The sequence below is a fragment of the Dinoponera quadriceps genome, unplaced genomic scaffold (genome assembly GCF_001313825.1).
Source record: "Dinoponera quadriceps isolate SergipeBrazil2010 unplaced genomic scaffold, ASM131382v1 scaffold2346, whole genome shotgun sequence".
Classification (NCBI taxonomy): domain Eukaryota; kingdom Metazoa; phylum Arthropoda; class Insecta; order Hymenoptera; family Formicidae; genus Dinoponera; species Dinoponera quadriceps.
In genome coordinates, this window is record NW_014556388.1 from 54,602 (window position 1) to 77,151 (window position 22,550).

The 22,550-nt window shown below is 45.5% G+C and overlaps 4 protein-coding genes across 7 annotated transcripts; 2 read left to right on the plus strand and 2 right to left on the minus strand.

Moving 5' to 3' along the window:
• Window positions 1–90: 90 nt before the first annotated feature.
• On the minus strand, window positions 91–3,041 carry LOC106747275 (cancer-related nucleoside-triphosphatase homolog). 2 transcript variants are annotated; one of them, XM_014624645.1, is made up of 4 exons: window positions 2,249–3,041; window positions 986–1,157; window positions 786–891; window positions 91–711 (listed from the first exon to the last, which is right to left on the minus strand). In XM_014624645.1, exons 1-4 carry the CDS (start codon window positions 2,301–2,303, stop codon window positions 457–459), a joined length of 588 nt encoding a protein of 195 aa, XP_014480131.1. In that variant the 5' UTR covers window positions 2,304–3,041; the 3' UTR covers window positions 91–456. The 2 variants fall into 2 exon arrangements, with proteins under 2 accessions (XP_014480131.1, XP_014480132.1); XM_014624646.1 differs by lacking the exon at window positions 2,249–3,041 and adding an exon at window positions 1,993–2,159.
• Window positions 3,042–3,064: 23 nt separating this feature from the next.
• On the plus strand, window positions 3,065–8,998 carry LOC106747272 (DDB1- and CUL4-associated factor 5-like). 3 transcript variants are annotated; one of them, XM_014624643.1, is made up of 7 exons: window positions 3,065–3,542; window positions 4,058–4,238; window positions 4,309–4,578; window positions 5,229–5,455; window positions 5,530–5,744; window positions 6,628–6,901; window positions 7,084–8,998. In XM_014624643.1, exons 1-7 carry the CDS (start codon window positions 3,347–3,349, stop codon window positions 8,166–8,168), a joined length of 2,448 nt encoding a protein of 815 aa, XP_014480129.1. In that variant the 5' UTR covers window positions 3,065–3,346; the 3' UTR covers window positions 8,169–8,998. The 3 variants fall into 3 exon arrangements, with proteins under 3 accessions (XP_014480129.1, XP_014480128.1, XP_014480127.1); XM_014624642.1 differs by lacking the exon at window positions 3,065–3,542 and adding an exon at window positions 3,716–3,956; XM_014624641.1 differs by lacking the exon at window positions 3,065–3,542 and adding an exon at window positions 3,716–3,952.
• An 804-nt stretch (window positions 8,999–9,802) lies between these two features.
• On the plus strand, window positions 9,803–18,653 carry LOC106747271 (integrin alpha-9-like). Its single transcript, XM_014624640.1, has 9 exons — window positions 9,803–11,485; window positions 12,098–12,464; window positions 13,195–13,493; window positions 14,705–15,176; window positions 15,358–15,500; window positions 15,559–16,002; window positions 16,297–16,460; window positions 17,081–17,541; window positions 18,176–18,653. Exons 1-9 carry the CDS (start codon window positions 11,084–11,086, stop codon window positions 18,514–18,516), a joined length of 3,093 nt encoding a protein of 1,030 aa, XP_014480126.1. The 5' UTR covers window positions 9,803–11,083; the 3' UTR covers window positions 18,517–18,653.
• A 507-nt stretch (window positions 18,654–19,160) lies between these two features.
• LOC106747287 (uncharacterized PE-PGRS family protein PE_PGRS54-like) lies at window positions 19,161–22,414 on the minus strand. Its single transcript, XM_014624673.1, has 6 exons — window positions 22,253–22,414; window positions 21,396–21,876; window positions 21,045–21,289; window positions 20,759–20,978; window positions 20,125–20,423; window positions 19,161–19,410 (listed from the first exon to the last, which is right to left on the minus strand). Exons 1-6 carry the CDS (start codon window positions 22,277–22,279, stop codon window positions 19,267–19,269), a joined length of 1,416 nt encoding a protein of 471 aa, XP_014480159.1. The 5' UTR covers window positions 22,280–22,414; the 3' UTR covers window positions 19,161–19,266.
• Between the last annotated feature and the right edge of the window lie 136 nt (window positions 22,415–22,550).

Genomic DNA, 22,550 nt, shown 5'->3' on the forward strand with positions numbered 1-22,550 from the left:
CACAAAAGAGAACAAAGAATCGATCTCAGAAATCTCTCCAAGGAAGGGAACGGGAGGGTTTGACAACATATTATTTATCAGCGCGAAACGCTGAAAGCGAATACAATCGCAACACTTGTAGTTAATTCTTTAACGACCAACGGTGGTTTCAATGAAATCATTATTACGGAGATACATATATATATATATATATATATATATATATATATATAGCATATATGAAACACTTAGCATAAATACGTAGTACAATATTCCAGCCAGTCACTACTTGTTATTCGTGACAACTTTTTTATAAATCTATTGTGATTGGAGGGATTTCTTTGATCTAACATTTTGTTTTTTGTTAATAATAAATGATGTTTATAATGTACATAAAATCGGCATCTCATTTTATGCAAAACGTCTACGAGGCGACAACACGATAAATCACACGCAATAATGTTAATCGACGTGACTTTACGAAAAATGACGGATAATTTCCCCTGGCAGATTATTGCGACTCTGGTAGGACACGTTTAGAATCTTGATTCTCTCGTCCGCGTGTAATTTCTGGAATAGCGTCGCATGCTGTTGCGGCACTTTGTGTAGTTCCGGAATAGTCCCGATCACAAAGGCCTTCTTGGAGGTACCAAAAAATATATCCATTACTTTCCTCTTAAAGTCTCCGCTGAACAACTCCATTTTGCCGATCTCGTCGATTAACAATATATCCTGCAAAGTGTATGGGCCGACCGTTACCAAGCTGTTATGATCGATTCGTCTCTTAAGAGGAATCACTAACTCACGGCATCTGAATTCAATACTGGTAGCGCTACCGACTCGAAATTATTCAGAAAAACACTATAGTTTCCCACGTGATACTTGGAGTCCTTTTGAGCATCTGTTGAGCTTCTGCAAGAGATGAAGAGATGTTAAATATACGGTGCGCACTGTATGAGTTACATGCACGGCGTTTTGTGTATTATTTGAAATAAGGACGATACACCTCAGTCGCGCCAAGGACAATCTTCCTTCGGGATCTTTCACCCTGACAATGTCGAAACCGATCCTGGCGCCGCTCCGATCTCGCACCTCCTCTGTGTAAAATCCGTCTAACTTGCCGCCCTTCCTCTCCAACATAGACGCGACCTTCTTGCATACCGTAGTCTTGCCTATACCTGCAAAAATTGTCCTCAATGTTATGTTACAGTCCGTCGAGCCGATCCGTGTGTTTACGGTGTAAGTTGGAATGTCGGCTTAAACGAGAGAAAAGGGAACGCACAGCCCGTGATATGTACGTGACAAAAGTGCTGCCGAGAATTTTTATCTCTCATCTATCGACTGTTCATTTTTTAATCGAATTTAAATCAGGCCTATGCCAGCAAAACTCTAGGTACAAATGCGTAAAAATAATTTAGATAACATTCTCGCCACACGTATAATATAGATTTATCCCAATAAGCGAGAAACATGAAATCAACATTTTGAAACGTTGATTTTACGTGGATTTTGTAACCATTTGATATAATAATAATTTATAAATGTTTTTACAATGTTTTATTTTTTAAATGTTTTACAAATGTTTATTATATAATATTTATGTAATTGTTATTTAATATGATATTCCTAAATATTAAAATCATAATGTAGAAATATTATTTTTAATCTTAGGAATATTGTTAATAGTGACGTGTACAACATTAAGGATTAAATATTTGTCCTTAATTGTAACATGTTATGAAAAATATATAACGTGTTAATTGGTCTGTTCTTTTTAAAGAAACTGACGCACACTGAGAATTTTGTCTTCATATGTGTATGTATATTTCTCGACTAGTGCAGCCAGTTCGACTAAAAGGAACAGACCAAATGATTTCTTGCTCTTAATGAGATATATATGATTTAATTATATGTGAGATAATGTCATCTAAATTCTTTTCACGTGCTTAGACTCTCAACAGGCCTGATTTAAACTCGATTTCCTCATCTAAGAGGGTCTACATTCAATCTTACTCATTTCATCAAAGCTCGGTTTTTCATCTTGTGGTTAACTCGTGATTATAAAACTTAAACTGATAATAATGCAAAAGTTATGTTCTTACTAAACTGATAGTTTTGTATGATAGTTTTGAATGGTAATTATGAAGATTTAACCACAATATAAAAACAGAAGTTTCATCATGAGCCACCAGAAAACGAAACCAGGCGCACATAACATGAAGAAATTGATGTTAGTGATAATCACGCGCCCTCTTGTACGCCGCCTCACCTGGAGGGCCGGTGAGTAGTACGTGCAAGGTCCGCGAGGCGCCGCCACTTTCCATGTCTCGTCGCGTTGTTTACGTTCGGCCTGCTGCGCGTTACACGTGTAAACGGTCTCGCCGGTGGTCGCGCGCGACTCGATCGCTAGGCTAGACCGAATTAACGCGGTGCGGTCGAGAATGCACGGATCGGCGACACGTCGCGAACACGTCGGGGCGGCACGCGCAGCGGCGTCGTGGCAGTCGATGTGAGAGCGCCGCGGGGCGGTCGGGCGAGCCGATCAGCTGATCGAGCTGAACGAACCACGGTGAGGCGGAGAGAGACGGAGGTCGGTCGGCCGATCGGATTGCATTGAGGGACAGTGACAGTGATACCGACGACGACGACGGTTGGCGTTGTTGCTGGTGGTGGTGGTAGTAGTGGTGGTGTGGTTGACGGTGTTGGTTGTGACGGTGGGTAAGCTTTTAGCCAGTTTAGTTGCGGTGGTGGGTAGTGGTGGGTAGGAATAAAACTGAACGATAGGTCGCGTCGCCTTGCGAGCAGCAGCAGCCCTCTCTGTAGACATCGCGCTGCGTGCGTCGTGACGTGCTGATCTGGTTGGTCGTATCTTCGTGCGTTCTTCTCGGTCGGTGGGTCGTCGCGTGCGACGTAGTGCCGTTCGTACGGAGGATCCTCGCACGCGTTTCGTCGCTTTACCGAGTAAACATCGCTCAAGGAGGAAGAGGGAACGGACAAACGCACGCACGGCGATAGCGATTTGGCACGAAGGGGAGCTAGCTCGTTGCGCGTTCGGTAACGCTCTCGGCGTTCGCGCCTCCCACGCAGCATTACCGGAGGAGGATTGATAACCATCGTCCCGACAGATTTTGGGCGGACGGTGTGCCACGATATAATACGCACGACGGTGACGACGGCGGCGACGACGACGACGGCGGCGGCGGCCGCCGCGACGGCGGCAACGACGTCGTCGCGCGACGTTGCGTGGAAGAGGGAGGGCCGGCCAGCCGAAGAGGAAGGCAACAGGGTCCGGTATCGCGCCGGTGGCCTCAGACGACGACGTCGCCGACGGCAGTCGTGCGAGGGTAAAGGCGTCGGCGAGAAGAAGATGGCTTATCCGTCCGAATGCAGCGTGCTGTCGTACGTGATCGCCCGACAGATCGACGATAAGCTCGACTACTGCAAGAGCCTGATCAACGCCCGATTCGAGAACTCGGAGAATCTCTACAGGAAGGATCTGCTGTCCCATTACGGATGCGTCAACGCGATCGAGTTCTCGAATCAGGGCGACCTGCTCGTCTCCGGTGAGTTCTCTCGATCCGGGCTCGTCTGTCGACGTGATTCACGTTAGGGCATGAGATCAATCTCGTCGCACGTGTCTATGATTCGTTACGTATAGCGATGACTTCTATTTTTAGTCCCGTGCCGTGGTCAGTTTTCGAAAGTTTCGCTTTGAAACGCAGCTTCTCTCCGTTTCGGCTGGTGGGAAGGGGGGGGGGAGCATTGATCATTTGCGTTTATTTCCTGTTTTATCTTCTCGCGACAGTGCCCGTTGATATCGAGCAAATTCAACGGAAATAGTGGTCACTCTTTCTCTCTCTCTCTCTCTCTCTCTCTTATTGTGTTCCGTTTTTCTTTTCGAACGAGACGCATGCTTTTTAAGAGGATCTACCGATGGCCGACTTAATATTTATTGTATCGAGAGGGATAACACGTTGGTAAACAATCGTCGTCCAACGTGACGTATATTCTACCAAAGAGGAATGTGATTTGCGCTCTAAAGATAGAGAATCATTTGTTTGCAACGCTATTTCCACAGGTGGCGATGACAGAAGGGTCCTACTGTGGAAAGTGGAGCAGGCGATACGGGGTGTCGGCAAACCCACCGTGATGAAGGCCCAGCACGTTAGCAATATATTCTGTCTGGGTTACGACAACAGCAAGACCAAGATATTCTCAGCGGGGAACGACGATCAAGTCATAGTGCACGACTTGGAAACGTAAGGGACTCTCTCCTTGTGATGCAGCGTAAGATGACGACGATCACGTGTTCTCTCGATATTGTTGCAGGAGCGACGTGCTCAACTTCTTCCTGCACGAGAAGCCCGTCTACGGTCTGTCCATACATCCGCACAATGATAACGTCTTCGCCAGCGCCTGCGACGACGGTAGAGTCCTGATCTACGACATACGCGGCTCCAGCGCGACGGAGACGTTCTGCCTGGCCCAATACAAAACCGCCTTCCACTCCGTCATGTTCAATCCCGTCGACCCCAGAATGCTCGCTACCGCCAATGCCAAGGAAGGCGTCAGTATGTGGGATGTGCGCAAGCCTTTGGAGTAAGTGAATATCACACAGGTCTTGTCTGACGCAAGCAAACATGACGTGTTTAGGTTAATGCGAACAACGAAATCCTCTATCATTTTGCAAACAACCGTACCAAGTTTTGACTTACCAATGATTATTGGCCGCGTATACGGAGGCTTCTCCGATTAATTTAACTCGAAGATTTGCGTGATTGTTTGCAAAATGATAAGGGCTGTTAGCAGAATGGTTGACTTGTAATTTTAAGACAATGTTTTATGAATCTTTGTCTTGTTGACACAAGACAAGCATTGTTGCGTTACTTAAGATAAAGGATATTGCCTTAAATCGATAAGTCAGCCAAGGCTTTTAAGGAATGTCTTGCTCAGAATAGTCTAATCTATAAATATACGACAACTGTTGTGCCTAACAACAAACATCGGTATGTTAAACCTGTCCGCAACAGCTGTCATATACTTGTAGATTAGGTAATTTTGAACGTACCGTTTTGCAAATAAGCGCGTTGAATTATCAATTAAAGAAGCCTTCTTTACACACTTTCAATCATTAATTCCATAACTGCAAATGGTAGAGGACTTTTTCATTCATATCGACCTAAACTGCAAAAATATGACGATCGGACTATATAACTTCTCTCTCCGCCACTGATATCGTCACGTTACAGGCCTGTGCTGCGCTACGGGAGCGAAACTCCGGCGCAGAGTTGCATGAACGTCAGATTCAACGCTCTGGGCAACCGATTGCTGGCCTTACGGAGAAGACTGCCGCCGGTCCTTTACGCGGTCGATTCGCCCACGCATCTGTGCGAGTTCGATCATCCGGGCTATTACAACAGTTGCACCATGAAATCGTGCTGCTTCGCCGGGGACAACGACGAATACGTGCTCTCTGGTGAGATCCGCTGGTAGAGAAGAAAATAAAGATTGGCGTAAAAAACTGATGACGACACACCTTTGAATTCACAGGTTCGGACGACTTCAATCTGTATATGTGGAAGATCCCGTCGACGGAGGTGAAGTGGGTGGAATCCGCGCACATGGTGCTGCGCGGCCACAGATCGATCGTCAATCAGGTTCGATACAACCAGGCGAGTTGCATCTTCGCGTCGTCCGGCGTGGAGAAGATCATCAAGATATGGAGTCCGTTCCCACTCGGGGCCGGCAGTCTGGGAGGACTCAAGGTTCGTTATTAGTGTCGAAGACTTCTGCAGGCCGATTTCTCTAAACACGACGTGTCGTTATCGCTTTTCTGCCCTCTTTTTATGTTACCTGCGTAACGACGATACTGTTGTTATCAAACAGTTGTAGGATCTGAGGAGGCGCTGTGACTGTTCTTATTTAATGACGTCAGAAGAGAAAGAGGAAACGCACGCCAAGAATTTTTGCGTTACGTTTTCACGTAAAAAGATATATATCCGCAAGGTGACATTTTTCATCGGCAAATTTGTCAAATTGTAAGAATATTTTACTCGAACAATCGATAAATAGTCGTGAAGTTAAGGAAATGAGGAAATCATCAGGAAAGAGGTTAGAAAAGAATGTTTCGTGCCAAGTTAATCTTGCGACTATTTATTGATTGTTCGACGAGTGAAAGAAAAGTGTTCGTCCAATTTAACAAGTATGCCGAATCGAGTATCATAAGTATCATTTTGTTAATACATTCCAGTAAGCAAGAAATATTAAATCAATCTTCCGAAACATTGATTTTATGTGGATCTTATAAACATGTCGACACAATATTTTATAAATGTTTTTAAACCGTTACTTGATGATATAATGTTCCTAAATATTAAAATCATAGTGTAGAAATATTATTTACGGGTGAAATATTGTTGACGTGTAAGCATTACTGCATATTTGAAAACGTTACGTATATTCTAAAGTACCATTGTGATAACATTGTGTTAATGATTTCTTGCTTACTGGGATCTCTTTATCTGAAAGTATAACGCAAAAAATCTGGAAATAGATTTTCTTGCTTCATTAAACGAAGATAATTCCAGCGACCATTCGGGAAACTTAAAGCACCGATAAGATATGAAATGAATGTGTTCCTCTCCCCAGAGGGATGCCGGCAAGCAGGAGAAACAGCGGCGAGTGTACACGCACGACGAGTACATAGGCCTGGTGTTGCGCAGCGGACAGTTCATGACGCACGACTACAGTCACCAGTCGACCAGGGAGGACTCGCGCATGATGGCCTTCTTCGATTCTCTGGTGCAGCGTGAAATCGAAGGCTGGAGCTCCGAGGACGGGCCGACGGCGCCGCAAACCCCGAACGGCGAGCCCGAAATCAATCCGGTCACGGGACAACCGTACAGTGAATCGGACTTCGACGGTACGGCCTTTCAGTGATTAAAAGCAACTTGAATGCATTCGGCGTTATAATTTTTCACTGCCATTTCCTTCCGATTACTTTTGAGCCGTAAGTAGAAGAACAACTGTGATTGGTCATTTGCTTACGACTAAAACTTTCGCTCGTATTTTTCTCCCAAATTAACGCAACGTTACGTTTTGCAGCTGATTCCACAGCGTCAGAAGCCGGCGTGGCTCCCGAGAGGCCGCTGGGTTCTCCGAATCGCATAACTCGGCTCATCGCAGCCCGCAGAGAGAAGCTGATGCGATTGGCCGCGACGGATTGCGGCACGACGACGTGCAACAACTCGACGAACACGGCCGAGCGCTCGTGTTCCGCCAGCGAGGGGGACAGTGCGCGCGCCAAGTGCAGGTCCAAGTCAAGATCGAAGCTGAAAGGCGTCAAGAGGAAACACGCCAGGATATCCGGCAGGAGGAGCAGAGCGAGGAGAAAGTGTACCGTGTTGAAAATCAATAGTGACTCGGACAGTGACGACGAGCAACCCGTTGACGCGGCCCAGCCCAGCACGAGCTCCGGCGTGATATCGCGGCGATCGTCGCGATACGTCAGCAACGCGATCGAGAACGACGTCAAACACGCGAATTACAGCAGCAGCACCACCAGCAGCACCACTACCAGCAGCAGCAGCAGCAGCAGCAGCGGCGGCGGCGGCAGTAGCACAGGTAGCAGCAGCGCCGGCAGTAGCAGCAGTAGCAGCAGCAGCAGCAGCAGTAGTTCCGAGGACAACGACATCCCCGTGAAACGAAAACATTCTAAAACCGACTCGGACACGTCGGGCGCGAAGGCGCACCGGAGGAAGCATCGGGGCAAGTGTAAAAACAAATCCCGGAGCGAGAGCACCCCCGGCAAGAAGTCGAGCAAACGGGCGAGATTCGACGAGGACACGGAGGAGGAGTGGTTCGGCTGGAGGAACGGCGGCAAGGCTCGGGAGGACGGACCGTCCACGCCTACGAAGAAGCCCCTTCAGGCCCCTTGCTCCCCCGACAGCGGCATCAAATCGGGCGTGTCGACGGGGGAGAAGAGCAGCGGCGGGCAAACGCGCAAGGAACGGGACGCGGACAGTTCGGACCACGAGCAAAAGCTGAAGAGCTTCGAGTGTTTCCGCAAGAAGGTGGACGTGGCGAGGAGGAGCTACCGCAACCGGTCGTCCACTGCCGCCGTCGCGCCTCCGGCCCATCAAACGACGATCTCGACCACGTCCGAAACCACGACCGACTCTTCCGATTGAGCTGCCGAGCTCTCCTCCTCCTCGCAACTCTGCCACACACACACACACACTCAGCCCCTCCTTCCCCAATTTGTACATAATGTATCTGTGATTCCTTGAAGTATATTTTTATAACCACTAAGTTGGGTCACACGCGCGAACATGCGGTCGATCGTTTTTTTCTTTTTTTTTTTCTCCTACCTTGTTTTAGATCTTGTCTCGCCCGTACGTCTCCCCCTCCCCCGTATATCTCCTCCTACGTGCATGTACTGTGTTTCTCTCATCCCTCGTCGCGCGATCGTTCCTCCGGTGTTGTAAATTTCTTTCGTGACACACACACGGTCGGCAAATACGTTGCGTCGTAAGTAAGTCATCGGTCCGACCGGTCACAGGTACGGCTGGCGACTCGATCCCACCGGTCGCTGAGGGGAGAGGGGGGGTTAAGGTGAAACGACAAAATTACACGGTGTACCGCCCTCGTATATCTCTCTCTCGTCCCCCGATCGCCATTATTATCGGCTGTCAGCTTGATTAATCTAGAAGAGTTCGATTATTATTGCGCTGAGGACGGATCCTGTGTAATCGAGATCGTCGTCGAAACGTCACCGCGATGCGAAGAGGCTGAGATGAGGCGCCGCGCCAGCTTAAAACTTATCGCGAGAATGTGTATTGTTGATCATGTGGTTTGTGCGACGGAAAGTAATAAAGTAATAAATTAGTATACTATTTCTTTCCTATGCGTTGAACGTTGAGGAATTATTGTAACTATATATTACATTATTTAATTTTGCATTTATATACATCTTTATTAACTGATTACGAATAAATGAGAGAAAACGATGGGCAGACGAGATTCCTCTTTGGTTTTCTCTTGCTCCGCTCGCTCCCCGATCGTGCACGCGGGAGTTTCTTTCGTCTCCGACCTGATAAACGAAATGTTAGTCGGTGGTCACTAATTGGCGGCAAATTCGATTAGAATACCATGATATTGAATCTGCAGCCATATGTGACTACGTTTACACGGCAACCTGATTAGTGTAAAACCGATGGATGTGTGTGTGCGCGTTAAGATACTGCGACTATTAATGTTACATGTTATTATGGACGCAGCCAATGGAGGGGGGAGGAAGCCCACTCCTAAATTTTGGTAAGGAGAAACAAATTTATGAAAATTATAAAAAGTGACGAAATGTAACTGATACAATCTATATTCTACAGAAAAGCTCTACATGTTCTGTGATTAAAAACTAATGACCAAGTATCAGCAGTGTTTTATAAAAATGATTGCGATGAAAATTTCCCAATTTCGCTACCAGACGAGTTCCTTGGACGCATGTGCAAGGAGCACTATTGCAAGGTCTTTTGGTAGTTTGCGAGAGACAAAAACCTGCTTACGGTGTCAACAATCGCCTCAATGTACGTATTCTGAACTGACTTTTATCTATAAAAGTCCCATAAATGTGGCTTTTCAGCCAATCAAGTGGAGCCACTTTTAGAGGCACTTTTATCGATAGAAGTATACGGGAAAAAGGAAGAAGTATTGAGAAAGTTTATCGACGTGACTTTAATATGAGTACGCTAATAAGTTTTGCATCTCTCCTTCCCCCTTACCTCCAGAAATCCTGGCTTCACCCGTGCATGCCATACAGTATAGTTGTAACATAATTATTTATACATGTAACATCGATAGTGACAGTTATTATAGCGGAAATCATTCAACCGGCTTTATTCAGTTCACGTAAACGCGGATTACGCGGAATTTATTTAAATCGATTTCAGGTTGCTGTGTAAACATAATCCGCGGGTAGATTCTACCTACAAGGTCTACTGGCATGACAGCTTATTGGCGACGGAAACCAAGCAGGATCTGCAATATGTTCTCCAAATAGAGATGCGTGATAATCACGTTTCATCGCAACGTGGTTGTTCTGCTGATGACTTAATACCTTTCTAAAAATCATTACATGATTAACATGATGTATCGCAAAATCTGAACACAAACGATGTGAAAATATGCGTTCATGACGTGATTGCGATTAATGCTATTAGACGAGACATTTTTCTGGCATCATGACATGACCCAGCGGCGTATTATGCCCACGCATTTGTACGCATTTTTGAGATCATGTTACATCAACATAGCGCTACATGACATCACTTTGCTATCTGGGTTCCGTTTAAATATATTTAACTAAACGTAACAATTGTTCGTCGTTGAAACGAAACGGTAGTTTCTGCCGTCAATCTGTCGCACTAAGATGAAAGATTCGACAGAAATTTCGCTTGAGCAAACAACAGTTTTTCAACAAGCGCAACATTTTTTCCATACAATACAGACCTTCGAGAAACAAAGATATCCAAAGGAGGTCCTCAGCAAGCAAGAGACATTAATCTTCTAAAACATTGATTTTACGAACTGAATTTTACAAACATTTTGACATGATCTTTCGTTTTTGAGCTGTTACATTGATAGTATTATATTTTTTAATAGTAAAATTATATTGTAGAAACATTGTTTTTAATGTTTCGGTGAAATATTGTCAACAGTAACGTTCTATACAACATTAAGTACTGCTTAGTTGTAAAATATAATTGTAATAACGATTTCTTGCTTACTGGGGATGTCCCCAGGATAAAGGAAGTGTGCTTTTAGTCTATCGAATAAATTGCTATAACAAGCGATTTGTGTGCGTTCAGGACACAATATTCTTTCGAACAAAGGTGCGTCGTTGGATTTTGCCGCTCTTCTTCTCAGTACTCCGCCAGCAGGCGGAAATGTTTCTTTCTCTGTAATTACACAAATTTCGACCAATACATGATACGACGATCGCCACGTGCGATATTGAGACACACCACATCCTGTGGTCCCACCGCACTTTCCTCTCTTGTCGGGCGCGACTTCCCGGTGCGTCGCATTCGAGAGATATATCCTCAAGATGTTGGGCGCGTACTTGGTTTTTGCGCTGCTGATCCCGCGGCACGATCCATCGGCGTACAACATAGACCCGCGCAATGTCCGGGTGTTCGGCGATCCCGTGCCCGCGTCGCCGCAGCGACGCGGCAGTTACTTCGGCTTCTCCGTAGCTCTGTACGCGGGTGCGGGCGATCCCCTGCTGCTCGTGGGAGCACCGCGGGCCAACTCCACGGCGTTGCGCGGTGTCAACGAGCCGGGGACAGTTTTCAAGTGTACGATGAACGGCGAGTGCAAGGAATGGCTGGTGGACCGGTCCGTGAACGGTCTTCGGCCTGCCGACACAAGGATCCGCCAGGTCAAGGACAACGCGTGGATCGGCGCGAACATCGCCGTGGAGAGCAAGACGACGACGCCGAGAGTCGTGGTATCGATCATGTCAAAAAGATCCTATATATCATCTTATACAACGAACCCACAAAATACTGTTTACAAACATATTTCTGACAGCACACGATATCAATGATATCCTCTTTCATTCTTTTTTTCATTTCATCCAAATATCTCTTCTGTTTTTCATTCAATAGTATTTTTATTTCGTGTGGACATATATATATATATATAATTTTTTCCCCGAGTTTACAGAGCAGATTGGTAGACGGAAATAAAGCAGGATCTGTTTTACTTAAATACATTGAAATGGTGACAAAACAACAGAGATCCTGCTCGATTCCTGTCATCAATCTGATATCATACTCCAGCATAGCAGATTCTGTGCAATATCTGCTTCCGCTTGTTCGGGAGATGAAAATTTAGAAACAAAATATGAGATCTCCGTGTTACTGAGAACAATTGACTGTGAATAGAGTTTTCGTCCGGTTCGTCAGGCGACGGCGGAAAATTCACCAGTTACACCGACGAAATTGTTTCCTCCGTGTGTGTAAATCAGAGTTGTATCCAGAATGGAAGGTTTCCAAATTGCCTTGAGATTCTCTTCATAATACTTGTTTATTATTCAACGAACAATTTCGTCGAATAGGTTTGCGGACCGCTGTGGAAACTGACGGGCTATTTCCTAAGCGGTATTTGCTACGGAACTCTGGCTACCGGTGTCGAAGCGTTTGAGAAAGAAGCGGAGAAGTATTGGTTACCAACATTCGACGGTCCCAAACAGCGTGCGCTTAGAAAGGCAATAACCATCCCAAACTACGCGTACGCCGAGGTCGGCTTTTCCTTACACATGACTTCGCGGAATGACAGCGTGGATATCGTGCTGGGCAGTCCAGGCGTGAACATCTGGAAAGGCGACGCAATACTAATCACCGATGCATTCGAAAGCTCAATTTCGAACACGATAATCCCCAAAGTCGTCGAAGAGAGACAGATTGATTTTAACGATTATTTCGGTAATGTTACATTTCTTATCTCGTTGTATCCGTCCACGCTTACACGAAAAGCTGAAGGTATGAACAGCGAATGGAAATTTGGAAAATATGTACGCTATAACGAACGATTTGTTCGTAAAGTGGTTTATTAAAGAAAGCGTACGCTTTTATACACGTTACACATTCGCTTTTCATTCATTGTCGCGGAAAATGAATTTGGAAATTCCTTGCCTTTTACATGTTTCCCATGTGACAGTGGAGAATCATTTCGATTATCAATATGTAATCTTCAATTTTAACATTTAGAGGCAGGGGGAATCGACCAATCACACTCGATTATTTTCCTTACGGTCAATCGACTGTGATTGGTCATTTTTTTCACTTCTTAAGAATTTCTATGCGTTACGGCCCTATGTACATGTAAGAAATGATTCGTAAAGTGCGCAAATTTCGAATGCATTTCACTACAAATGTTAGATATAAAAGATATTAAGTACTTTTTAAGACATTTAAGGAAATTCTGAGCAAAGTTCAAAATTCCTTTTTCATATCTTTCCACTTTTTCTCCGAGCAACTTAAATTTCCATGACTTTTCTCTGTTTTCCAGATCTGTGGCATCCTGATTATTCGTTCACTCAGTGTACGCCCATTTTAATATAAAAATTGTATAAAAGAAAAAAGAATTTACGCAACATCTCCTTCAACGACCGAAGGAACCTTTATCTATGTGTCCGCATGGCGGTTTTTGCAGGATACGCTGTAACATCAGGTGCTTATTTCAAACGGGGGAAGATTCTGTACGCGTCCAGCGTAACGAGAGGCGCTAATTTGCGCGGAAAGGTCCTCGTTTTCACCTTTCCCCCGAGGAGTATCCAACACATGGGGATAGAAACAAGGGTAGAAGGCGAACAAATCGGGGAGTACTTTGGCACCGCTCTAACGTCATGCGACATGAACAACGACGGCAGGGACGAATTGATCGTCGGCGCACCGCAATGGGCCAAAGACGTGGACGAAGGCCGCGTCTACGTTTTCTCAGCGCAACACAGAGTACGCATCTCACTCGGGCCCGTATTAATAGTCGTTGGAAATCTGTCTCTCGACATATATTTGCAAGCGTGATTCAGTCGGAAAATCCACAACTACAGGTGCCTCTTCGTGCTGACTCCCGACGCTCCGACCTTAAGCGTCAAAATAGGTCACGTGATCCAAATTGTCGCTGGAAAACGCATGAAAAGAATGTAGCGGCGTTGAACGTTACACAACGTCAGTTCCGCGTAATTTCTTTCTAGGAATTGTCATTCCGAACTTTATAATATTATATATGTATATAATAATTAAAAGACTGTATATAGAGAAAATAATGGAACATAATATAAAACATTTGAATATTCAAATTGGCGGTTCATATAACGTAACGTTAAAACTGAGTAAAACCCAACTTGTTTTTTGACGCTAACGTCAGAGCAAAACCTATGTCATAGCTACGTTTAATGCTACAAAAAGTAAGTTCTCATGAATTGGCACCTTAATTCTAAAGTAGCCCGTACTAGTAGTCGTTACTTGAAGTTTGTTTCACGTGAGATACTTTGATTGAATTTTGAAGTTAAATTTGAGGTTTTCAATTGAATAATATATGTGACATTATTCCTGTAATCGTGATTCACCTGGAAAACTCACATTTAATTCTAAATTCCGAACCTGTGCATCTGAGGCAAATTTCCACTAAAGACTATTAATACGAGTCCAAGTTCTAATCTGAGTACCTCAACTGAGGCAAGTATACGGGAGGCCTTACACACCGACACGAGAATAAGCAGGGAGTCGCGCAGATCTACCGAGAGAAATACCTTGACGTTCTGATGAAATAAAATAGTGGAATCGCTTCTATATATATATTATTTATTATATAAATAAATGTTAAGGTAAAAGTCTGGGCATGTACTTAACTGTGGGTATTCTTGTTATTTTGATCCTCAAATACGTTTCATTTTTAAACATAAAATATTTATATATATTATTTAATATATATACGTATATTCTATGTTGAAAATTTGAATATTCATATTTAAAGAGCAAAACAATGTGTCGCATTTAGAGCACTTTTACCTTAGTATCCAGCAAATATTATTTTTTAGATACTTTTTCTCCCCTACACTTCCGGAGCATTTCACGAGGAAATTTTCGCGAAACAAAAAAGGCACGGCAAGCTATTCGATAGAGTCCGGTGATACTAAAACCCATAACGTCATGCTTTGAAGGCGGAGAGGAATTTCAAGTTGCTGAGCAAGATCGAGGGCGAGATCGCCGGCGGTAGATTCGGCTCCGCCTTGATGTGCCTGGGCGACATCGATTACGACGGCTACGATGACATCGCCGTAGGCGCGCCGTACGAGGAGGAGAGCGGCGGCGCGGTGTACATATACAACGGGCACGTGGACGGCGTCTCCAGGAGATACAGCCAGAGGCTGGTCGGCTCGCGTTACTCGCCGCTGATGCGCGGCTTCGGCATCTCCATCTCGGAACCCCGTGACGTGGACGGCGACAGGTATCCCGACGTCGCGGTGGGCGCCTATTTGTCCGAGAAGGCCGTTCTGCTGAGAGCCGTGCCAGTCGTCACGTTGAACGTGACGCTGGCGCGCCTGCAAAAGATCCGACTGTTGAGAAACACGACGTCCTTCGTGATCGACATGCACGTGTACTATGAGGGTGCATACGTACCGGAGAGCCTGCGTGAGTACAGCACGAAATTTGTCTTACACAATTACGTAAAAACGTCTGTGAGGAGAGTTTTTTTCCGCGACATATCGGCCAGTTATTCAACTTCTGGCGACATCCTTCGTTCATTTCTTCAGAGAGCTTTAATCCAAAACGTTTCACCGCATCGGATACTCACTTGAGCTCGTCGTTTCAGGAATCGTGAAGGTCCTGAAGATCGATCAAACGCACGGCAGGGCCGCATATCGTGAGCAGAGGAGTAACGACGGAACCTACAGGATACCGGACACGCTCTACAAGAATAACAGCTCGCGTAGTCAGCTCGAGATCAATTTTATGGTGCGCGAACGTCTGCGACAAAATCAGTGATCAGCGTAATCACATTCATATATTTCAGGAAGAAATACGAAACTTACTGGATCCGCTCGAGATATTCGTGTCGGTGGAGCTGGAAGACGACCTTTCTAACGAGAGCAAGAAGAGAGACGCACTGAGCACGTCCCACGTCGCGATAAACAAATTACGATCGAGAACCGAAGACCTCGTGAAGCTGCCGTTCGCCGTCGACTGCGGCGAGGATGAGATATGCGTGTCCGATCTCAACGTGACGTTGACGTTCACCGACTTGAAGTCGAACAACAGGCACGTTATTGGCTCCTCGTCGACGATCTCGCTGCGCGTCGACATTTACAATCGCGGCGAGCCGGCGTATCAAAGCAAAGTGCACATCTCCATCGAGACGCTGTCGCTAGCGAGTATCCCGCCCGAGTGCACGGAGGACTCGCATACGAGCAACTTCCTCGACGTGGTATGCGAGATCGGCAACCCTCTGAGAACGAATGTGCGTGATGATTCTTTCTATGTGCTCATTTACGGGGAAAAAGCAGCGTCGTCGTGATTGAATATTCTTGAAGTCAACATATCGTCGTTTCGTACAAAATTAATTCGATATTAATTTTCTTAATGAAGTTAGTCTAACTTGGTTAAAAATCAACTTGTCCGCCGACCCTGCTCAAATATTAGTTTCGACGATAATAATGCTATTGAGAGATTCAAGAGGATCTATTACGAGACGCTGATTGACGCGGCATTTCTCTCTCGTAGAACGGCTGAAAGAGGATTCGTTTTGTTGCAGAGAACGTTATCGCTGCAGCTGGACACGAGCATGGTGACGTACGACGTCAAGAAGGCGGTGATACGGGCGAATGTGAGCACTCACAGCAACGAGTCGACGCTGAGTGACAACCATCACGTGACCACCGTGTATTTCGACGTGGACATGGACGTAGCGATCGTCGGGTTGGTATAGGTTGTTCGGATAAAAGTTCCTTTCATATCGTGTAAGTTCAGGACGCGATATTTCACTCAAAGAGTAATTTTATCGAAGCAAATGACCTATTTCTCGCACGATGTCCTTGGAACAAAAGTTTCTTGCGCGTCGATCGAGATGAATTTTGAGGGCTTTCGAACAACCCGAATTTTTCGTCCCGAAGAAAATGTTTCAACGAGGGAAATGGTGCGGGAGAATGAACGTCCCATTCCATTCCGTAGCTTCTTATCGCGACATGAGGTCCGGCGTTATCATGATGGAAAAACAATTCATAGCGCTTCCGGCAACCTTCGGTTCATTCAGCTGAGGAATACACCACGCCCTTAAAATCTTATCGAGGTAAGGAACCTTCTTCGGGCGAAGCGCCGAGCTGTCCGGTGAATGACAGAGGATATCTCATTGAGAATCTGCCACGTATCGTCAAAAATGGACGAAATGGTTGCACTTCCCGCGAGGTTCCATCACGGCGGACTCACAAATCGTCGTTCTCGCTCTCACTGAGCATCAACGCGTGAAATTTGAAAACGGACTTTCCTGATATTCCGTCGTACTTCTTAGTGCTCTCATCTCGCTCGTTCTCGTTGCTCAGGAAAGCGCTGGTGAGTTCGTACTCGTACACGAACGAGAAGACGCCGCTCGAGAACGTCAGGTTCCAGCACTTCTACGAGATTCAGAGATTCGGCATCAGTCCGATCGAGAAGGTCGGCCTGACCGTGAGGATCCCGACGCACTGGCGACACGGCAGCGGAGATATCGCGGTCGCCGCTATCAACAACACCGTCGGCGTGATCGACGGATCGCCGTTTCAGTGCGGCGATACGATCGAAGGACTCCCGTTCGCGGCACTCGACTCGACGCGCGTCAACACGGACAACGCCGGCAAGAACGCATCAATGAACGTGCCGTCTGCGAACAGAACGTTGTACATTAATTGCACGAACGACGCGGTGCGGTGCGAGCAGATCACTTGCTACGTCGGCCCGTTTCCGAGCACGCTGTCCGTTGCCAAGCTGCTGGTAACGCTCGACCTGCAAATCGCGGACTTTCACGGCAAGTAAAACCGGCTTGAAGAAAAAAAAAAAACGGCCAGTGTTTACATTTTTCTACCGACCGCACATTGCTCACTTTATGAAGACATCCTTTTCAGGGATGATTCTTCATACTTTTATTTACATATTACACGAAGCCCGTTACAAGAAGTTGATATATGATCGAAATATCTCGGGAACTATTGATTTCTGTAGTTTTGCACGGATCTTCTCGATAAAATTATTTAGTCTTTGCCGTAGGACTTTATTTTATACCTACTATAGTTTTTTTTTTTTTTTACCAACGAAGAGAGGAAAAATTTTGTGGCAAAAAATCGAAGTTTGAACTCCGAGTGTTAAAAACTTTGTCAAAAATTAATAAAAATCGGTATTAAAAATAGATATTTTGAGTACCGATTGACGAACTTTACGGAAGTAATAATAACATATAACGGGCTTCATAATGGGGGCCTTCCAAAAGGACATCTTCGCAAAGTCAATAATGTGATGAGCGGAATAATTCAAAACATTGGACTTTCTTGAGCTGCTCGGATGTATGTAGGCCCTTTAGGGCAATACGTAGAAGAAGGATAAGAGAAGACACAGGAGAGTGAGAATACGGTTCGCGTATATTACCTTTATTCTCAAATGTGCAGCCACTTTGATGAAGGACAAAGACATCGTGTTTCTCGTGACTGAGGGTGAGGTTACCATAACGCAGCCGTGCAACATCAGCCAAAGGAACGGTCATAAGCCGGACGTCGCTTTCGTCGCTACAACGTTTCTGGGCTCGCCGGTAGCCGAGCGAATTGCCGCGTGGATATTAGCACTTTCGATAGCGCTAGGGATTATACTGCTGATACTGCTAATACTGGGTTTGATAAAGATCGGCTTCTTTAACAGAAAGCAGAAGATGGAGCTCGAAGCATTGAAAGCCGCAACTGACGTATGTTCAGCGTTCTCGCAATGTTCCGTAAATGAAAGTTTCGACCATTAACATTACCCGCTAAACTGTAATTTGCGTTTCAGACAGAGTATAACGTGGTACTGGAAACGACGGCTTCGACAGAAGCTCTTGACCACGATCAGACGAATACGTAGCACGATAATCTCACACTTGACGTAAAATGATTTTAAAAAAAAATCCACTCGAGATATACATATAGATATATATTTTTTTCTCAATATAAATAACCGTAATAAATAATATCCGAGCATCATCTGTAATTAAAATATATAAGGCATATATGTATCTCTCTCTCTTTCTGTCTAAGGCCGCATTCTCATGTAAAATAAAACATTTTTATAAAAATATATAATAAATCTCAAAAAACATCTCAATATCGTCGCTATAACTCTTGATTGTAATCATCCGTTTCATGGAAGGCTTTGTGAAAAGCGGAGTGTAGTCGATTCTCTGGCTCTTATCTAAGATATGCAACAACCTTTAAAATCCTTAAAAAGCACTTTTTAGACCGAGCTTAATTCTACTAAAATATCAACCGTATAACATTACATTTTTACGAAACTCATACGTATAATTTCCGAGAGAATTCTCCCGCAGAGCTGCGTCTCGAGCAACCGCTGATTATGACTTAAAATCTGCTACCGTCGAGAGATAAACAAGTGCGTTTCGCGATGTTTCTGATAAACGTGATTTTTAATGTGGGCTTCGCTCCGAAACAACTAGAGAGCATAGTATCGTCGCTCGGCGTGTACTTGCGGGATCCGCGTTCTCGGTGTTCGTTTAATCCTCCAGTCCGAGTCCCTTCGAGATCTCGTCCGCGGTTAACTTATGCCCGCCGGAAGATGCCGGGGTGCTCGGGGCCGCTGGTTTTGGCGGTTCGTAACTCGGAGGCGGCGGCCCGGGACGATATTCGTCGTGAGATTTCTACGTGAGGAAAAGTTCGCGAAATGTCATTACCGAGAGCCGGGAACTTTTCTCCAAATTGCACACGTTTCTCGAGTCAAAAGTAAAGATGTTGCGATATCATGCAAGTGTCGATACTAATATTGAAACGGGTATCTAATAAAGAGTATCGATATCATTAGTGATATCGGTGTAAGAATAAAAATATCGATCTTTGAACAAAAATTAACTTAAAAAAACTTAAACTTGAAAAAATTTAAAATTTAAAAAAATATCATGATCAGGACAGTGTTTATCTTTTAAACTACTCTTGAGGATTTCGTGCGCCTGCGCCCGTAATAATTTTACTATGATGTAAAGATATTTCCACTTTCTGCACTGGACATTTTACTCTTTGTGATCTAGAAATCTTAGAAAGGCTCCTGTGTCTTCGCTACGACTGTCCTTGTTTGATGACGTCAGAAAGAACGAAAAATTCGCGCGGCAGAAATTATTACGATACACATGGAGATAAAATAATTAAAATGGCATTCGTGGCAACAAAACAACATAATTTTGAAATATGAAACAAAAATACACGAGATATCTTGAAGATTGACCGAGTAAAAAATTGAAAAAAAAAACTCGAAATAAAATGAATAAGAATATCGCAAGAAAAATGTCGATAACCAGTGTTATATCGGTAGTTTCACAACATTTTCCTAGTAGTGAAAAAGTAGAAGTCGATTCGCTTACCTCTTTTCCACGTTTGTTCAGACCATCCAAGGCCGAGCTGAACAAGGAGGAACCGATCGCGGATCCGATGTCCGATATGAGATTCTGTCCGCCTGAACCTTGGCCACCGTATCCACCGGATGATGGGTAACCACCGTATCCTCCCGAAGGTTGATACGCTGGTTGTTGCTGATGACCACCGCCGCCGCCGAGAACACCGCCGAGTATAGATCCGATCGTTCCTCCCAGGCTGTCGCCACCGGGTGGCTGGTTGGGAGCATACGCCGGCGGTTGAGGTGCTCCACCGCCTCCGGTACCACCTGTACGCAAAAGAGCAGACGTCGTAAATCGAGAGAGAGAGAGAGAGAGAGAGAGAGAGAGAGAGAGAGAGAGTAAATTGCTCTCATCCTAATTATCGGGAATGTATCTCAGATGATCATCTGCTGCCATTCGTCTGAGAAACACTCCCGTCCTTGGCGATAATTCCAACGCGATGATGTCACCCGGCTAGTCACGCCGGCGTTTGATCACAGATATTATCCCCACTTGCGTTCGTTTTGATTCGGATCGTTGCGTCGTGTCGCAAATATATAACGCATAATAACCGATCATATCGCACAGCATTTTTGAGACACAAGTTATAAATATATCGCACCCAATGCCCCGAGAATAGATCCCAATACACCTCCGCCACCGGACTCTTGAGCGGGATAGCCTTGCTGTGTGTGCGTGTTGCTGTGCATGGCGTTGCTTGCCAGGCTGCTAGCCAGGGCTAACCCAAGAGAGCCCAGATTTCCCAAGCCGCCCTCGCTCTCCGACTTGGAGGCGTCCGATTTCTCATGGTCCTTTTCATCAGTCCCCTCCTCCTTCTTCTTCTGCAAATGATAGTATGTATTTGAGAATTGCGTCGTAAATGCCGCTGAGTTTCAATCGATCTTTACATTCATCGCGTGCATAGCTGCGGCCACTCCTCCGGCTGCCACTAATCCCCCCAACGCTAATCCAACTTTGTTCAAGCAGCCTCCGAAAGCATCTTCCTCCTCTGGTTTCTCGTAACCAGGCTGGTATCCGTAAGATCTCGGCGGATTATAGCCATCAGGACCGCCGTAGGCACTGGGCGGGGGACCGGCGGGGGGAAGACCATATCCACCTTGAGGTCCTAATGTCGGGTACAATCCACCTGGTGCTGGAGTCAGAGAAATAGGTGATTCACATCAGCATGTTCCGTTTCACATAAGACTCAATTATTCTTTATATTGTTAATTATATTTAGAAAATAAGTGGTTCCTCACGTGGCGGCCCGAAGTTAGCAGCCGGTACATCCGGTGCTGCAGCAGGAGACTTCGACGAATCCAGTTGTATCTGTTCATAAGAGATCGAGTGTATCTCCACATCACCGTCGATCACCAAGTGAGTAACTTTTATGAACGGCAAACGATGAGCGAACTCAGTAAAGTGCTTGCCGTTTATGGCTATCTTGAAGCAGTGGTAATCGCACAGGATCAACATCTCAAACTCTTGGCCCGGCTGGATCCACAGTGGGCCAGCGTTCTCCTCCATGCCCCAGCTCATCGATTCTATATGATTTCGGGTGATGATGCCTTCGGGAAAGCGCGGGGACACGTGAATGGCTATGTCGTCCCTTGGATTCAACGTCGGCCCGAGCTGATAATTGACGGCGAATCTAACAGCATCGGGAGGCACTTTACCCTGTATCTTCAGCATCGTACCTGCTCTCAGGCCTCCCTCTACCTCTCCCACATACGGGATTGTCTGCCGCAAAAATTCGATTTCATGAGGAAATTGCCAAAATAATGTTATATATAAATCTTAAAAATAACAGAGGGGATTCTATTTTGTGCGTGGTACAATTTTCTAGACGTTAATTGCATTCAATCAAGCACGAACCTTCTACATCAACAAGATCGAATGTACGACGGAATTAGCGTAGATAAATTTCTTATACCTTGGTGGAATAAAATACATTCGAATATGTGGATTTAACAGATAATTGCGAGCAAGTCTGTGTGCTACGGATTCATCAAACTGGGTTTGCTCCGAAATTCCGCAAGACCATCGGCAATGCGGATGCCGTTGCGGTGATCAATGAAAATCCCATTAACGCGTGTAGCAGTCGACGAGTACTTACCGGATTTGTTACCGGAGCATTGGCCATTTTCGCGTCTCAGCAAGCCGACCTGATCTCGACGCGAGGAGTGTCGTTCGGAGAACCTAAGCCGCGAACGATTCAGCTGCTGCTGCGCACATCAAAGCCGACCCGGAGCGTTTCCAGCACTTCTATTTACAGTGCTGACGTTTACCGAGCATGAAGTATGCGCGCACAGCCTGGCAGGGATGTGACGTAACGTCCACTGCGTAATCTATCGCGCCGCTACGTCACGCCCGCGAGCCGCGCAATTGGACGCGAGCAACGACCAATCCGGGTG

What these genes read in the sequence shown, in the direction of transcription:
- LOC106747275 (XM_014624645.1), bottom strand. Translation starts at nt 2,303, where the DNA reads ATGGAAAGTGGCGGCGCCTCGCGGACCTTGCACGTACTACTCACCGGC. An exon ending in TTGTCCTTGGCGCGACTGAG is followed by an intron (nt 892 to 985) that starts GTGTATCGTCCT and finishes CATCTCTTGCAG; the next exon opens with AAGCTCAACAGATGCTCAAA. An exon ending in CAGTATTGAATTCAGATGCC is followed by an intron (nt 712 to 785) that starts GTGAGTTAGTGA and finishes TACACTTTGCAG; the next exon opens with GATATATTGTTAATCGACGA.
- LOC106747287 (XM_014624673.1), bottom strand. Translation starts at nt 22,279, where the DNA reads ATGGCCAATGCTCCGGTAACAAATCCG. An exon ending in TGCTAACTTCGGGCCGCCAC is followed by an intron (nt 21,290 to 21,395) that starts GTGAGGAACCAC and finishes CTCTGACTCCAG; the next exon opens with CACCAGGTGGATTGTACCCG. An exon ending in TGAACAAACGTGGAAAAGAG is followed by an intron (nt 19,411 to 20,124) that starts GTAAGCGAATCG and finishes TTCCTCACGTAG; the next exon opens with AAATCTCACGACGAATATCG.
- LOC106747272 (XM_014624643.1), top strand. Translation starts at nt 3,347, where the DNA reads ATGGCTTATCCGTCCGAATGCAGCGTGCTGTCGTACGTGATCGCCCGA. An exon ending in GCAGTCTGGGAGGACTCAAG is followed by an intron (nt 5,745 to 6,627) that starts GTTCGTTATTAG and finishes TCCTCTCCCCAG; the next exon opens with AGGGATGCCGGCAAGCAGGA. An exon ending in CAGTGAATCGGACTTCGACG is followed by an intron (nt 6,902 to 7,083) that starts GTACGGCCTTTC and finishes TACGTTTTGCAG; the next exon opens with CTGATTCCACAGCGTCAGAA.
- LOC106747271 (XM_014624640.1), top strand. Translation starts at nt 11,084, where the DNA reads ATGTTGGGCGCGTACTTGGTTTTTGCGCTGCTGATCCCGCGGCACGAT. An exon ending in CGACGACGCCGAGAGTCGTG is followed by an intron (nt 11,486 to 12,097) that starts GTATCGATCATG and finishes TTCGTCGAATAG; the next exon opens with GTTTGCGGACCGCTGTGGAA. An exon ending in TTTTCTCAGCGCAACACAGA is followed by an intron (nt 13,494 to 14,704) that starts GTACGCATCTCA and finishes CATGCTTTGAAG; the next exon opens with GCGGAGAGGAATTTCAAGTT.